At 36.5% G+C, this 17546-nt stretch overlaps 1 protein-coding gene across 1 annotated transcript; it reads left to right on the forward strand.

Annotated features, from left to right (window-relative positions):
* The first annotated feature begins 3376 nt into the window (after positions 1-3376).
* LOC127843144 (heat shock 70 kDa protein 12A-like) lies at positions 3377-13537 on the forward strand. The gene is made up of 10 exons (XM_052372986.1): positions 3377-4541; positions 4943-5148; positions 5459-5680; positions 6471-6693; positions 7556-7678; positions 9386-9588; positions 10515-10683; positions 11324-11452; positions 11694-11863; positions 12139-13537. Exons 1-10 carry the CDS (start codon positions 3494-3496, stop codon positions 12439-12441), a joined length of 2796 nt encoding a protein of 931 aa, XP_052228946.1. The 5' UTR covers positions 3377-3493; the 3' UTR covers positions 12442-13537.
* The last annotated feature ends 4009 nt before the right edge of the window (positions 13538-17546 follow it).

Here is a 17546-nt window from a genome sequence, read left to right on the forward strand (position 1 = left end):
ATCATGATGATGATCATGATGATCATGATGATGATTAATATTATTACTATTTTTATTATAATTATTATTATCATCATCATTTTTATTATTATAATTATTATTATTAATATCATTTCCTCGTTTATATTATACGTCTTTTTAAGGAAGTCCAGTAAAGGCCGAAAGTTTCATGCTGATTAGATTGTGTGGATTGCACAGGCTTGTATGGAACGACACATTACGCACATGAATAAAGCCTAGGGCCCATATGCTTAATTAAAAAAAAATAAAAAATAATCTTTAAATTGGAATACATGTATTCAATATTCAATATTCTTTATGTTGCGTCAAACGTGCGATTAGTAGCATCAATCTTCATCATATTTCGTGTACATCATTTTGTTAACGAGTCTTTATATATGTCTTGTTCTGAGAAAATTGGGCTTAATACATGTGAGTGAAGTGTCGTCCCAGATAAGTCTATGCAGTCCGCACAGGCTAATCAGGGACGACACTTTCCGCTGTTATGGTATTTTTAGTTTAAATGAAGTACCTCCTTACCCAAAATCAAGTTAAGGCGGAAAGTGTCGTCCCTGACTGCACAGGCTAATCTGGGATGACACTTTACGCACATGCATTAAGTCCAGTTTTCTCAGAACAGGGCTCATATAGTCAAACGCGTTCAGTCTCTTCTTCATTCGTAAGTCTAAGAATTGGTTGATAAATAATGGCCCAGTTTAACCCATTTATGCCTAGCGTCTAGAAAAAGGCCTTGACAAACAGTGTAGACCCCGATGAGACGCCGCTTAAAGGAATTACTGTAAGAAATATTCTAAATATAGAAATAAATGTACTAGAAATCCCTGATTTATGAAATAAATTGTTACAATTTAGAAGGATGAGAGAGTCCATTAGGCATAAATGGTTAATCAGAACGAGTCTCGTGTTATCACCCATTGTTGTGCTGCATTTCGGCCGGGCCTCAGTATGCGCTAAAATACGAAAAGAGAAAGTTGAATGTCAGACTCAGTAAACCTCACGCATTTGTAGCCTTAATTGTTAAATTGAGAACTCATTCTTGGGCGACCATTGGGGTTTGATATCTGTGCAAGCAAATTAGCAAAAATTGATTAAATAAAGATCATTAGAGATTATCATGCATAAATGTATATAGTATTGTTAGGAAAAGATTCTATGATGACTTCTTTTAGTGAAAGTGCTCAACAGCGACACGTGTCGTATTATGGACCTATTTACATAAGAAATAGGATGATTGAACTTCCGGATGAAGTTGCTCGCGTGTTAGATGTAACACCAGACAAATCAGGTTTGTTCATTGCGGCTTATTTTTGTATGACAATATTACAAACTAATCTGCCATCTAATTGCAGAAATATTATTAAATTTGCAAGATACGTATGTATTTTCAGACATTTACAAATTAAATATATCACATTAAAAAAAAACTTAAAATGTATTGACTAATTGTATAGTTTTGTTTTATTATTTGATAATCTGTCATATCAATTTTCTTGTTTTGCAAGTTCCAACAGTGAAATTGTTGTTCACGTATCTGTACGGTAAATATTCATGCTATATAAACTGCAGTTATTGTAACAACAGTGTGCACAACATGCCGTTTGTCCATAGAAATTGCTCGTTATATCGGTACTGAATAGCTAATTCGGGAGAAAAGTACACAATACGGTAATAGTTATCTTCCGATATGTTTGGCGCATTTTATTATATAAATTTTCTTATAACCCACTTATGCCTAGCGTCTAGAAAAAAATGCCTTGGCAAACATCGTAGACCCAGATGAGACGCCGCATAAAGGTCTGCGCTGTTTGCTTAAAGGAATTTCTGTCAGAAATATTCTAAATATAGAAATAAATATACTAGACATCCCCAATTTTGGAAATAAATTGATCCAATTTAGAAGGATGGGTGAGTTCACTAGGCATAAATGGGTTAATGGTAAAATATTTACATCGACGCGAGCTTAATTGATGGGTAAGTTTTAAAAAGAGTGCATTTGCCCTGCGTAAATGTTGCAATGGAAAGTCATATCATCGGATGATATTGTTAAGGTAGAACACACCGTTCGAATCACTTCGCGCGTATTTCAATACTTCAGGATAGGGGGGGGGGGGGGGGGGGGGGGCATTAGGCACTATACAGATGTCCTCGCAACTGCAACTGACCGTTTATTAATTGGTATTTTAATGATGTCTTGTCTGTTAATTTGTTTTAACGAGGTAAATTTATGAAATATGATAGTATTTACTATTGTATTGGTAATAATAACACACAAGAAGACTCAATCTGTGAAAACGGGGTTTAATACATGTGTAAAACGTTTTGTCCCGCAGTAACCTGTGCATCCCCAAATTAAGTCATCTCTGATTAGCCTGTGCGGACTGAACATGCTAGTCAGAGACGACAGACGACAGGTACATGCATTAAGCATTAAGCCCGGATTTCACATTGAAAGGCTCGAATGTATTGATCTTAAGCTTTGAATGACACGTTTAAGCGTTTTCATAATATTGATGTGTTGCTGATAATTATATGTGTAAATATGAATAGTAACAAATCGACGATATTTCCAAAATATGTGCACACGTATTTAAACTCATATTTCCGTTCTTCATGCATTGAGTGCATTATTTAGTATCGATAGTGCGTATATTTAAAGCCGTACTTAATTTACATTTCATGTGTAAAGATCTCATTAATACTACTCACTTTAACGCGCCCGCGGAAAACATTCCTATAAAAATAAGTAGCATTAATGATAAATGACTTCGCTAAATAAGACGAGACCTATATCAGCCATGTAATGATACTTTTGTCAACAATGCAATTTTGCTGTTTAAAATGTCAAACCAAATAAACCGTCACTCTGCAGATGGTATCCGTGATTTGGCTTCAACATTGCTCTAAGGCTGACAGAAACACTACAGAAACTGTGTCTTGAAGAGACATTTCGATCCCGTATTATATTTTTTAAACAAATATCATCTTTAAAAAAGTATTTATTTAATGGACGAGTTCAGTTTCACTTCTGACCAGCGGGGGTATAACATCAGCAAGCGGTATTGACGAAGTTAGCCTGCTGTACTGTAAACATGAAGATTGTATTTAACCTGGGACGTTTGAAGGAAAAACATCTTTTGAAGCAGTTCAACATAAGAACAATTTATGTTGCAATTATAAAAATCAACATAATGTAAAACTATAAAGGTTATATTTAAGTAGGTTTGAACCTTAAATCATTTTATTAACAGGAATAACCAATTTACTACGCAGCGGTATATTCTTACTCTGCTTGTATATCCATAATTGAACATATTGCAGTGGTTACTTTACAGAAAGTCATTCCGACCACCCGTTGGATGTCACGAAATATAAACTCCCTAGCCCCGAACAAACAGTTCGCAACCAAGATAAGTCAAAGGACTGTCTAAAGCAACACAGTGCGATTCAGCATTCTGTCGATGATACAAACAACATGAATACGAACATGGATAAACAACAGTTGAATAGAGAAACATGTGGCGATACTAGTAAGTGTTCGAATTCAGGTGGAAACGCATGCAGCAAATCTCACGGCAAAATTATAGGGTCTGTAAACGAAACCAATGATGCGAAAATGAAATGTGAAACAACGGACGAATTTCTGAACAGTACAACAGCAGGCAAAAACGTTATAACGTCTAAAGTGGTGGATATGGCTCTTCAAAGGAAAGAAACTGAGAGACGTGCAGATGAGTTTACTTTTAAAATAAGTTCAACAGAAGACAACTACGTTCAAAACATATACAAATCGAAAGCTCGTCAAGGTATGTACTCAAAACATGACCACCCGTTAAGCGACAGTCGTCTGAAAAAATATTCTTCTTCAACAAATGCATGTACGAAACACTCCAGAAGCCGTTCTCACGACAGCTCTCTGTCACTTGATAGCAGCACAGAGTCAGTAAACAAAGAATACGGACGTGATTTTATTTCCAGACACAGACGCCGTATGGCGAGATTAAAACGTTTGTTTTTCGAGTCGCACACATCTCCGAAGCCACTACCTGTTCCAATTCACAATATTTGTCAACAATCGCCCGCATCTGAATCGGTTCCGACTGAAACGGATGAACAGACATTCGAAAATAAAATGAACACGTCTGGAAGCACCAAAGAATTGGTGTCCGCGATGGAAAATATCCATGAAACACAACTCACATCAAAAGTCGGATACGATTTAGAAACAATTGAAGGACACGATCTAGAAACGCTTGAAAAAGCAGCACAGGAACACAATCTGGATACACAAAATGCAACGCCATGCCGTTTGGAGGAGAGGACACTAAACACGAAACCGTGTCCTTTGGAGGAGAGGAGGCGACATCGCTCGGCCGGGGATGCCGTAGAACCAACGCGTTCGAGTTCTTTGATCTGGGCGTCACCAGCTTGGGCTACATCAAGCGAGGAGTTCTCCGTGGTCATCGCCATTGATTTCGGCACCACGTACAGCGGATACGCGTACAGTTTTGTTCATGAACCAGGTATTCAGAATACTGTGCAATAAATATAACATTTACTATTCACGCATTTAACAATATGTGCAATGATGGTATACAGTTGCAAAAACCACATACGTGTATATAATTTAACAAATAGCGTTATGCAACTATTGAGCTATTATAGTGCATACTGTTCTAAATGTAGACATGAAAACATAAACATACATGCAAAAAATCAAGGCAATATACGCGTTCTTACTGAGGTAATATTTGATTTTGAGTCATGTAGTTCAACAGCTCAAAATAAAATTAATTGCCATATTTTACAACACCGCACATGTATGTTCTATAAAATACAACCAGATGTATGTTAACATGCAATATATTATAGTTGATTGACAATTACAACGTTTGCTTGAATACTGTAATTCCTAAATTTGCAGACATCATTCACTTGATGCGGCGACATGAAAGCGGCGAGCCGGGCCTGTTCGACCAGAAGATCCCGACCACTATCCTACTCACACCCGAGGGTCAGTTTCACTCGTTTGGTTATGCCGCCAGGGAACACTACTATGACATTGACCCTAAGGACTCACTTAAATGGATGTACTTTGATCGGTTTAAAATGCTCCTTCACCAGTCAGGGGTGAGTTCATGTACATATGAGCCTCGCTCTGTGAAAAGGGGGTATAAAGTGCGTTAAGTGTAGTCCCAGATTAGCATATGCAGTCCGTAAAGCCTGATCTGGTACGAAACTTTACGAACATATATTTAACCCCCTTTTTACAGAGCGAGGTTCATCTACATTATATCGTATGGTAATTCACAAAATCTATGTCACACTGTGCTATTTTTTAATTATATTGTTTATTGCTTGTTATACAGTCTCGAATATCACACCCACATACAGCCACTTTTCTCTTGAAGTAAGAAAACACGCTATATGTTGGTTTCAGGAGCTTCGCCAAGACGCGATGCTCCGAACTTCTACCGGTAAAGAAGCATCCGCTATGAAAATATTTGCATACAGTCTGGCCTATTTTAAAGACCTAGCTATTCAGGAGATAATGGACCAATCGCTGATGCGCATTACTTCTGACGTCATTAGATGGGTCATAACCGTTCCAGCCATTTGGAAAGCCTCGGCGAAACAGTTTATGCGACAGGCAGCTTACGAGGTACGATTCCGCATTATAATACTTTATTATTAATCGCCATCACTTTAACAAAGGTCTAAAATGTCATATGTAACTGAGATTTCTATTTAGTATTTATCGTATCTTTTAATTGGCCAACATCTTTCTTAACATAAAAATCATCATGATCATCATCTTCTTCATCATCATCAACAAAAGCAATACCACCGTTGTTGTTATTAGTGTTAGTTTACAATACTAATAATACAAGTATTAATACTAATTATTATTATAAAAGTATCATTATAATAATACATAAATAATATTGATAATAATTATCATATTCATCATTAATAATCATAACAATTATAAGGATATTTCATTACTTTTTAGCATGATCTCTTCCATAAGCGATCTCCTTCTCCAAGAAACGAAATAGCTTTAACTGTATTACATTGTGATAGTTCTAGTTCATACAATTCGTTTTAAAATGCGAATCATATTGTTTTAAGTATAAAAGGTTGACAACAAATGATATGTAGCTGCAACGCACGAATATTGGATTGTCTACCTTTGTTCACAAAATATATTTCTTTTCACTGTGTAGTGAATATTTTTATAAAATGAATGTTGTTATTAAAACTACGACGTCTAATACCTTTTTGTATCTTACATTTAAAAATGTAAATAATTTATTATCTTTCAAGTGTAATTTTCTAAATTTCTTTTAATCATATGCATTGTTATGTATTTCATTTCTATATAAAATGAACAGAAACATCAAATAAATTAGAAAAAAAGTGTGAAATACATTTATTTGATTAATCTTTAGGCGGGAATTGTCACCAGAGATTCTCCCGACCGTCTGCTGATATCTCTGGAACCGGAAGCAGCATCCATTTACTGTAGACGCCTGCGGATATTTCAAATGTTATCAGCAGATGAAACCTACCGGAAGTTGGGTGAGACGATCAACGCGTCTCGCGCGTCTTCTCGCAGTCTGCCGGAACTTAGCAGCACTGAGATATGTATGGTGCCAAACGACCTTGAGCAAGGTACGTACATAAAGATTTTTGTATCTATTTATTAATTTCTTTGATGGAGCAATTGAGCTATTAAAATTGATAGATAACGAAGAATCATTCTTATCTATTGCTTCATCCATTTCTATAGATTCGGGAACCCCATACATGTTGGTAATTATAACATATCTTTGATATTACTTTAGATATTGTATCTGTTTTTCGAACATTCCATTACTTTTATATTGTTTTTGGTTCAATACGGCTGAATATCTGATTTTGGTTGGACGAAATAAATAAAATAGAAACACTGTAGCAGATATTTTCATTAGCTTTCTCTTGAAACGCTTTTACTGTTTTTCTTGAATTCTCATCCGAAATTTATTAAGCCTCTGATCAACAGCGATGACAAGAGATTCAGATGCCGATGCAATTAAACTTGATGTATTGTACCATAGCTGTATTTAGTCGCATGCAGAATGGGAGCGCGCTGCGCAATTAAAGAGCAGACACGGCGTTAACATTTTACGGATGATCTTTTTTAAACAAATTTCTTAAAAAAATAGCGATGGGAAATATATCAAACTATCGACTATTCAATAAAAAACATTCTTCCTGAATTATGTGGTATTTTTTTCTCTCTATGATATATACACTGATTATTTTTTTAAGTGTGGTCACATGAGTGTTCGTGCTGGGGATACATAAAATATTCTTTATAAATCCCTACAAGCGAACGTGTTAACCATTATTTCCGAACGGGTCTACTATCATGAATGAACTCGGTAAATATAGCTTGCCCAAGTGATAACTATCACGAGCACTATTGCTTTTTTAAAAGTGTAAATGGGTTATTAAGTTCCCGCATGTGAAAGCATCAGTGTTTCTCCAACAGGTACCCGATACATGGTGGTGGACTGTGGAGGGGGAACAGTAGACATCACGGTTCACGAGATTGTTGCTGGCGGGAAATTAAAAGAACTCCACCGGGCCACTGGCGGGGCGCACGGATCGGTTGGTAAGAGAGCGCATTGTGAAAATGGGGTTTTATGCATTTGCACAAAGGGTCGTCACAGATTAGCCTGGGGGGAATGCACAGGTACGACACTAAACTGGATTTTCGCAAAGTAGAGACTTCATTTAAACGAAAAATGCTTTACAAACGGCAAACGTTGTCTCATTAGCCTACGCGGACTGCACTGGCTTATTCGGAACAACACATTTCGATAATGTATTAAACCCCATTTTAAAGTGCGGGCAACTAAAAGAGTTAAACAGAGCAACGGACGGGCCGCACAAATATGTGTATAAGATCGCACAACTTGTGTTCAACGACAGTATATTTAACAGGACTTCAGGAAAAGATAGAACAGTTAAATTTATTTTCGTTAAATGTATTATATATGGATCATAATATCGTAAAATCACGTTAAATAAGCTCCTATGTCACGCAATCTGGTCAGGAGCTACCCTGTCAGTCAGGCAAGGTTTCGTAGTCTCATTAGCGGAGAGACTGTGTGGATACGCTTTGTGGTATAGAGCGTCACCGACTCCGCTGCATTTTCTGCTGTTTAAAGTTGCTTTCGCGTTAGAGCATTAGAGTACCGGTATACATCAATATGATTAAGGAATCCGGATAGTGCCATCTATAATCTCACCCTTCTTTCATCAATGGCGACACAAGATACACGAAGCGATACACAATATTTTTCGCGACAGTCGTGGCGACGCACGATAGTTTGCGCGACAGTCGCGGCGAAGCACGCTATATTTAACATGATATATCGCCTTTTGGGCTACCTACACAAGGGCGATATTTAAGAAATAATTCGTGTACGTTATAGTTTGTTGTCGAATAACCCACGGCCGGAAGTTTAGATGCGTAGGGATTTAATCACGAGTGCGGAGCACGAGTGATTTGAAACCTCGCATCTAAACTTCCGGCGTGGGTTATTCGACAACAAACTATAACTTACACGAATTATTTCGATTCTAACACGGTTTTTACTAAAGATTTATACAATGCATCTTATTTTTCTTGTGTACTATTTTATGTGAAGTTCCGCCCATAAAAATAACTTTCGGCTGTTCTGTCTATCAGATCCGCTTTTATTCATAAAATACCGGATTATTACGCTGGTGGAAAATGTATCGGTGTGTTTTGTTTAGCTACAGCGCGTGCTTTCAGTGTATAAGCTCCGCCCATAATTTGTTGCAGAATAACCCATGGACGATTTTCTTCTTTGTTTATATGAAATTTGGCACGTGCCGTGTTAGAAATCGTGTAAAATATATATTGCGTCGCTGCGACTGTCATGACAAATATCGTGCGTCGCCAAGACTGTCGCGATAAATATCGTGCGTCGCCGCGACTGTCGCGAAAAATATCGTGTATCGCTTCGTGTGTCTAGTGCCGCCCTTGATGATAGAAGGGCGAGATTATAGATGGAACTATCCGGATTCCGTATATGATCGAGTTGAACATCACCTTTCATTGTTGACTAACGTTGAATGCACTGTGTTAAACAAGGATAGCTTTAAAGCTTGACTGATGTAAGATAAATGAAAACTATTGCGCAAAAATAAAATGTGTAAAAATGGTAAACAACTATCTGAATTATTATACCAATCTTTTTATAGTTATATGTTTAATTTAATTGTTAATTCTTTAAAATGTTAATTGCAATATATAAACTGATTTTATGACTACATGCGTAACTACTAGGTGTAGACGAAGAATTCGAAACGCTATTGGGGGCTATTTTTGGACCGGACCTGCTCCTACAATTCAAGCGAAAGAAGCCTACTGTCTGGGTGGAGCTGATGGCTATTTTCGAGTCTCGGAAACGAACGGCGAGTCCGTACAGATCATCCAGTATATCCGTGACTCTACCGTACGCGTTCATCGATTTCGTCAAAAAGTGCAGAGTAATAATATTGCTCTTATGTTGATGTTGTTAACTCCTGTTTAGCTTCTGCATTTGTCATTACATCTGTTTTATATGTTTTATAACTGGTCCATCAAAGTTTATTAAGATTTAAATGAAAGCTTAATTTCGGGTCCCAACGAAAAAAATTCGCACATAACACTACAAACGGATCTTTAGGTTAAATCTTAACAACGAGCGAAGCAATAATTTAACAACTCAACAATAAGCAAGAACCTTGGCGCATCAAAATGATTCCATAGTTTTCATTGCAAACATGTATGTAAGATTATGTGTCTAATATTAGAGTTCTGTGTTTTAGTATCATTATTATCGGCCCATAAACGCTTCATCGTTTCTTTGCTCTTATAGGTTGTCATTGCTGACCTCGTAGACATCCGAACTCAAAAGCAGTGTTATCTGAATGATACTGCGGATGTTGCTGACATAATACCTATTCAAATCTAAATCTGAATTTTAATAATCGGATTACTACGTACGTCTTCTAATTGGATTTCTAAATCATTTTAATCGACCGTAGCGACCGTACGATCGTAGCAGTTCCAACACACGAATTTCTCTGTTATAAATACTTAGCTGCATATTTTACAAAGAAATACTTTAACTTTATATTTTACAAACCAATCCAAATCTTGGAAACAAAGTAGTGTATTCTCACGCATAAATCATGATGATATTATATTACAATAGGCGCATAAATTGTGGTCACATCTTAATTTAATTACCAGCTAAGATCTGATTAAACTATCTACACTTATACACGTGTCTGTAGAACGAATATTGATTTTACAGATAATTACTCGAAACCGCCGAGACAAAAGTGATGCATTTTCACCGGACCAAATCTCCACACATCTTTGGCTTATATTTTGTTAGCCTCAAAATAAATTATCATTGTTTTTACAGGGATGCTCTGTCGAAACGGCCATACGTAAATATGGAGATCTGGACATAACGGTAACGGCAAACGGGACGTTGCGACTCTCGCCCATTGTAATGCGGCGACTGTTTCTCCCTACAGTGGACCGTATCAAACAAGCGATTGGCGACGTGCTCAATAATCGTCGGTTATCAGGTCTCAATAAATGAGCCTCGCTATTGGAAAATGGGGCTTACTGAATGTGCGAAAGGTAGCCCGCACATACTAATTGAGATCGGCACTTTCCGCTTTATGTACTTTTTTGTTTAAACGAAAATCCAGTCTAGGCGGAAGGTGTCGTTCCTGATTAGCCTTTGCGGACTTTTGACAAGCTTGAAGCACTGTTTTCCTAGGACGAGGCTCACATTCAGTTTTACCTTATCCATAATTATGTCTGTCGTAATGTTTCTCTAAAAAATAAATTAATGGCGCGTGTTGAAATAATACTAACTTCGCAAACAAGTGCTGTGACTTGTGAATGGTTTTCACGTTCATTTATGATAACTATTTCTAAAAAGTTCTAATTGAAAAACATGCAAAGGTTGAAGCATGTGTATTGCATTTCCATGTATTTGCATTTCAATTGCACATACTGTGTATGAAGTTCAATACAATTTTTAATATATACTGTACCAACACAATACATTTGTTGATATAAATTCTTAAACAATAAACATGTTTCGCCCAAAGCCTTTATCAGTAGTATTAATATAAACTTATACACAGAGAAGTAAAGCCAACGCCATACAGTAGCGTACGTTTTAATATAATGTATATGCAAGTGTCCGTATTTCAGACGTCACCTACATGTTCCTAGCCGGTGGGTTCGCGGAGTCATCCATTATACAGCATGAGATGCGCAAGGATTTCGGGGCGCTGATGAAGATTATCATTCCACCGGGCGTCGCTATGGCGGTGTTAAAAGGTACACTAGTTTATTTTTGTATCGTGAAACGATTCGATAACTGAATTCAAATTAATATGATGTGTTTTCTGCATATTTTTCTCATTGCTATGGTTTGATCTTCCATTTTATAAAATGGTTATGTCTGTCCTTTAAATATTTTATATGTTGGAGAATTCCAGCAAACACCTAGTAAGGGACGTTAACTTAGTACTAAAGTTAGATGTCAATTACTCTTTGCACGCACTATTCTCAATATTAGGTGCCGTTTGTTTCGGCATGGATCCGCACATTGTGAATTCTCGTTGCTCTTGCTTGACCTACGGAGTTGGCGTCCTTCACCGCTTCAACGAGAAAATACACCCGGAGGAGAAACGTGTAACCAAGGACAACGTCCACTGGTGCACCGACGTGTTTGACACCTTTGTTAAGGTAATATATTTTAGTTGCATATTTTGTTATTCGTTATTTTAATACAATGCAACGATTTAATTAACCATTCCAAATGTTTACTTATAATTACTTTAACAATTCTCATTGTACAGTTAAATTTTATTAATTTATCAATACTAATCTCCAACGATAATTTTGATACTTGGCTATGCGTATTTGTACCCACTTTGATATAAAGATGTGTTGAATGTAATAAAAAAAGGAAAGTTTACGTCAATAAAACATTTTGTCTGTCTGTCTGTCTGTATGTCAAGGTCAACCAATCCGTTGAACTCGGTGAATGCATCGTTAGGCGGTATACACCTGTACGAAGAACGCAGACTGCGACCACGATAAATATTTACTGCACCGATCAGCCTCATGTGGGTTTCATCACGGAAGAAGGCGTCCGCATGTGTGGAACTTTGACTCTGAGGTTAGGCGATGATGTCCCAGATGGCCAAAGAAGAGAATTACGAACTGAAATGATGTTTGGAGACACGGAAATAAGAGTGAGGGCAACTGATGTATTAGATGGCCGTAGTGTGGAGGCCATTGTGGATTTCATTAATTACTAGACAGACAAAACGTGTATATTACTTCCGACTACAACAATTATTCATTTAGGCCGTTCCGTCAAAACCTATTCTGAGAAGGAGACTATTTCTATCGGGCAAGGCACGTCAGAACAGCTGGGGTATGCCTGAATGTTTCTATTTTATTTTCTCCCTCTTAACTTTAAAATGTGTTGGCAGCGTGTGAACATTGTTTTTTGTATAACCTGTTAAGTCGCACCGGTTGATACTGTCAAATAACACAAAGAACTGATATAATATTTATTTATGTCATATACATTACACAGCGCATTTCGATCAAAATGATATATTATTATACTAAGTTTGAAGATAAGAAATGTGCATTAATTAATTAAAATAAGAAAATACAATAGATTATCAGACCTGTGTTTAACGTTGTTTATATATACTCTTGATGCCTTGATGGTGTCTGAATTGATACAAATTATATGTTACTATTGAAAATTAAGTTAATATGATATTGACCGAGTTATAACATTGCCAACGCAAAGATTTGTATTGTTTAGCAATTTATCTGCAGCGATGAAAATCTTATGGAACTCACAGCAGTTTACTATGTTTTCAAAGTTCGCCACACATGTATGCATGTTCTTATCAATATTAAATACTTCCATATAACTAGTTTATTGGTGGGAAACAAATCTTATTTACCATTTTAAATTCACTGTTAGGATTTTCGCCTTTGATACGTTTGTAATAGCTGTGTTTCGAAATATTTAATATTGAATAGTATAACATCTATGTTGATGTTTGCATGTTTATTGTACGAATAAACCCCACATTGGATGCAACATTATTGGATGCTAGCATCGGTTAAACGACCAATAAAGCATCTTTGTAAAAATATGTGTCTTTATTACAATTGGACCGTATTGTACACATGGATCAAATTGAAGAAAAAAATGAAATCAATGGAAAGAACATTGTTGCAGCTTGCCTTGTCTGCTGTTAAGCAGTATACAAATAAATAAAAGTGTCGCTTTACTGGATTTCAATTTAACACGTAGTACATTGTCAGATATGGGCGTGTTGGCGTGTCACGCACATGTCATATGAGCCTAATAAACAACGAGAAAGAGCGGGCTCTTGTTAATTATCTCTTCAGATGTCGGATCATGGTTTTCCCATGACACGAAACAGCACCAGTGTTTATTTTTGGAAAATCATTAAGAAAAAAGCAGGTTGGTTAGATTATTTATGGTTACAAGTTAAAGTATGCACTCTAATTCCGGTTGTTTTATCCATCACTGTTTCATTTACCCTGGACACGTATATTGCTTCATATACACCTTCATAATAAGGTTCTGCCCCCATATTACAGTTAGTGTTGCATTATATAATATTATGTAGATTTATTTTCGAATTGATGTACAGGTAGGACAAATCCGTACAATTAGTAAGAGAATGGGCCGTCATGTGCATGGTTCCGAAAATTGTTCCGTCACCCGGAACTTCATGAATGGACGCCCAGGAGTTTGGATTCGGAACGTTCCTCAATCTCCAGGGAGGATGTCATAAACTCATTTATTGACTTCCTTGACAAAACCCTCACCCAGTACTGTATACAAGACAAACCGTAACAAGGAAGTTATTTTACATCTCAAACGGGATCTATATCAACTAAGATCCATAGTTATGGAATAATTAATTTAGTGAAATTATTAGAGTTTTTTTAGTTTGTATTTTCATTCAAAGTCTTTTTAAGAAACATCGTGATTAAATTAAAAACATAGTTGAACCTATGTATTTGCTGATCAAATGCTTAGTACATTCAAATCGTAAATTTCACAGCTTATACCGGCAATGTTTCCCGCTCTGCACGATAATAATGGTACAGTTCACCTGCAAGATAACTATCTGGAAAAACGTCTGGTAAAAAAAGATTTACATATTACATACATCCTCATATGTTTTTATTGTTTTTTTTTATATTATGAACATATGTGTTATTTTCATAGCACAACTAGGCCCAGGCGTGCAAGGACTATGGACGGTTAACAATAAACTCTGGTCAAGGCGTGTCTAGTGCCCAAGTCACTTGCTGGCATTCTAGTACCTCCAGCGTCCAAACCTGCAGCTCATAAAAATAAGAATAGTTACAGAGGGACGTGTCATAAGTGCTGACGAAATACTGAAGGACTTGATGTAACGGCGTAGGTATATAATTACCGTTATACAACATTATTCTACATTCAGCAGCAATGCACATGTTGTATGTACCACTGTGCATTAACATTTTTGTTATTATTGTCACGTGCCATATCAAATCGCATAATATGGTTTAACAATGGTTTTCCTCCGATAGGAACGAGATAAAATTCCGCCTGAACGAACGTCGAGATGCACAGCGAGCTTCGGAAGACGATTAGAGGAAGAGGATGATGGAGCAGTATGAAAAAGACTAAGATCAAAGCGTTGAAGGCATTGAAGTTGTTCGCTAAGTTGAGGTTGTGACCCAGTTACAATAACGCGTTAAAAATCAATCTCACAGAATTTCTGTACTCGGCCACTAAATCATAAGGGCAAGACATAGTTGACTATCGACAAACACAGTTTTGTTTTCAAAATAGGAACACAAACACCACCTAAATAGTATAGTACATATATCATGATAAGAAGAAACTTGTTTAATTATCTAACCACAAATGTTTTTCCGTACTCGGTCAGCACTTCTAGACATCATTCCAGAACGCCTGAATAGGCTACCCTTATTTGCTAGTTTGCTATATTTGCTATGTTGCATTCAATATTATATCTAAAAGCATTGTGCTAAAATGAGAAACTTAAAATTAAATGAGATATTTTAAAACCCGCGTCATGCAAAAATGGGTTTTATGCCATATGCTTATGACAGACCCACTGCGCATCTCTCAGTCTGATCAGGAGATACATAATGAGACCATAAAACATTGAGTGATTTTATAATCTACAGTATCGTCCTTAACCAGAAAATTCCGCCTGAACGAACGTCGAGATGCACAGCGAGCTTCGGAAGACGATTAGAGGAAGAGGATGATGGAGCAGGATGAACAAGGTTAAGATCAAAGAGCTGAAGGCATTGAAGTTGTTCGCTAAGTTGAAGTTGTGACTCAGTTACAATTACACGTTAAAATCAATCTCACAGAATTTCTGTTCTCGGCCACTAAATCGCAAGGGAAAGACATAGTTGACTATCGACAAACACAGTTTTGTTTTCAAAATGAGAACACAAACACCACCGAAATAGTATAGTACATGTATCTCGATAAGAGGAACGTCGTTTAATTATCTAACCACAAATGTTTGCCGTACTCGGTCAGCACTTCTGGATATCGTTCCTTAACGCCTGAATAGGCTACCCTTATTTGCTAGTTTGCTATATTTGCTATGTTGCATTCAATATTATATCTAAAATCATTGTGCTAAAATGAGAAATTTAAAATTAAAATGAGATATTTTAAAACCCGCGTCATGCAAAAATGGGTTTTATGCCATATGCTTATGACAGACCCACCCAGTCTGCGCATCTCTCAGTCTGATCAGGAGATACATAATGAGACCATAAAACATTGAGTGATTTTATAGTCTACAGTATCGCCCCTAACCAGACAGTGCAGATGCAGAGGCTGGGCTAAAGCTACGCTAGCCGAAGCCCCGTAAGACCCATATTCGCATGACACGGCTATGAAAGTGTGATTTGAATCTGTCGCAAGAAAACTGCGTGTTGATCAAGTATTAACATACGAAATAGTTCGATGGTGAAGAAATAAACTCGTAATAATTCATGTGAGGAAATATATAATGTGAACTCCCGTCGTATAATTTGTTTCTGCTAAAACAAATCTGTTGTTTTACAATTATAACACACATTTCATGCGGTAAAACAGCGACTAACGAGTGAAAAAAACACACAAAAGTTAAACTTTTGTTATCAATATGATTGTTTAGAAACGTTTATTTCAAACTTTATTTCAAAGTCAGCATTTACGCCCGATATATTTTTTAAAGATGTCTCTTGTATTATTTAGTTGTTTTTATATTCGGCTTAAGCGATTTTAAAGCAGTTTTTGTCGTTGTCTATAGTATACATGTAGTTATTGGTGTACTCATGTTAAACTGTTTATAAATTGAGAACTGTGAAATTTAACAAACTTAACTGTATACTATTGCGTTGTTATCACCCGTGCAATTAAAAATATAGAAGAGATCGCCACTTCCTGTTGAGAACAAAAGAAACGTGTCCAACACATATGCTTGTTTACCACGTTGTACTAGCAAACACTCAATCTCCACGTAGAGTTGTCTTTCCGTGCTCTCACATACACCTATGCGAAAGGCTCAGCATGCCATATTGCCCAGAAACTGGGCAAAACCGAACAAACGCATTCAAAGTATGTTTAATTTGAATATTTTAGGATCAGAGGCGTAAAATAATGAAATAGGAATTTAAAACTTACGATACATCGTGCAAAAACGTGCAAGTTTTAATGCAACTCTTTGGAACTATTTTATTGCCCATTTACGCAGATTGAATCATTCCACGCATTTCACAAATGAAAACAATTGAACATAATTTTTATTGAGTGACGTTAGACATTGCTTCGACGTATGTAGGTATGTAGGTTTATTAACATAAAACAATCAATTTTATAATAATGAATTAAGACTGATATAAGATATTATGGTATGATATGGTTTTCTTTAATGCAGTGATTGTAATGTATCCGTCGTGCAAGAGATTGTTTAGAATACTGTAACCTCCATGATGAACGCTTTGAATGATCATGACATGAATGAGACGCTTTCATAAAAATAGCCCGTTTTGATCCAATCACAGAGGTGAATGTAATGCAACCGTCGTGCAAGAGATTGGCAAGCACTATCAACGATGTTTCGCAACAGAAACGTGATAGTGTATTCGACTCTGGATATCCACTATACTAGTTGATCAGCTTTAGTTTTATATTCCCGTGTCTATTAATAGCCTTTGATTATCAATGTCCTGTGCTGCGCAAAAATACCACGTGATAAGAACGCAGCAAATAATGGACTATTTTAATCATTCATAAACGTTCTCTTCGAAGACATGAATGATTCAAATATTGTTT

The sequence above is a fragment of the Dreissena polymorpha genome, chromosome 8 (genome assembly GCF_020536995.1).
Source record: "Dreissena polymorpha isolate Duluth1 chromosome 8, UMN_Dpol_1.0, whole genome shotgun sequence".
NCBI lineage: Eukaryota > Metazoa > Mollusca > Bivalvia > Myida > Dreissenidae > Dreissena > Dreissena polymorpha.

What these genes read in the sequence shown, in the direction of transcription:
- LOC127843144 (XM_052372986.1), top strand. Translation starts at nt 3,494, where the DNA reads ATGAATACGAACATGGATAAACAACAGTTGAATAGAGAAACATGTGGC. An exon ending in TGCGACAGGCAGCTTACGAG is followed by an intron (nt 5,681 to 6,470) that starts GTACGATTCCGC and finishes ATTAATCTTTAG; the next exon opens with GCGGGAATTGTCACCAGAGA. An exon ending in GCCAAACGACCTTGAGCAAG is followed by an intron (nt 6,694 to 7,555) that starts GTACGTACATAA and finishes TTTCTCCAACAG; the next exon opens with GTACCCGATACATGGTGGTG.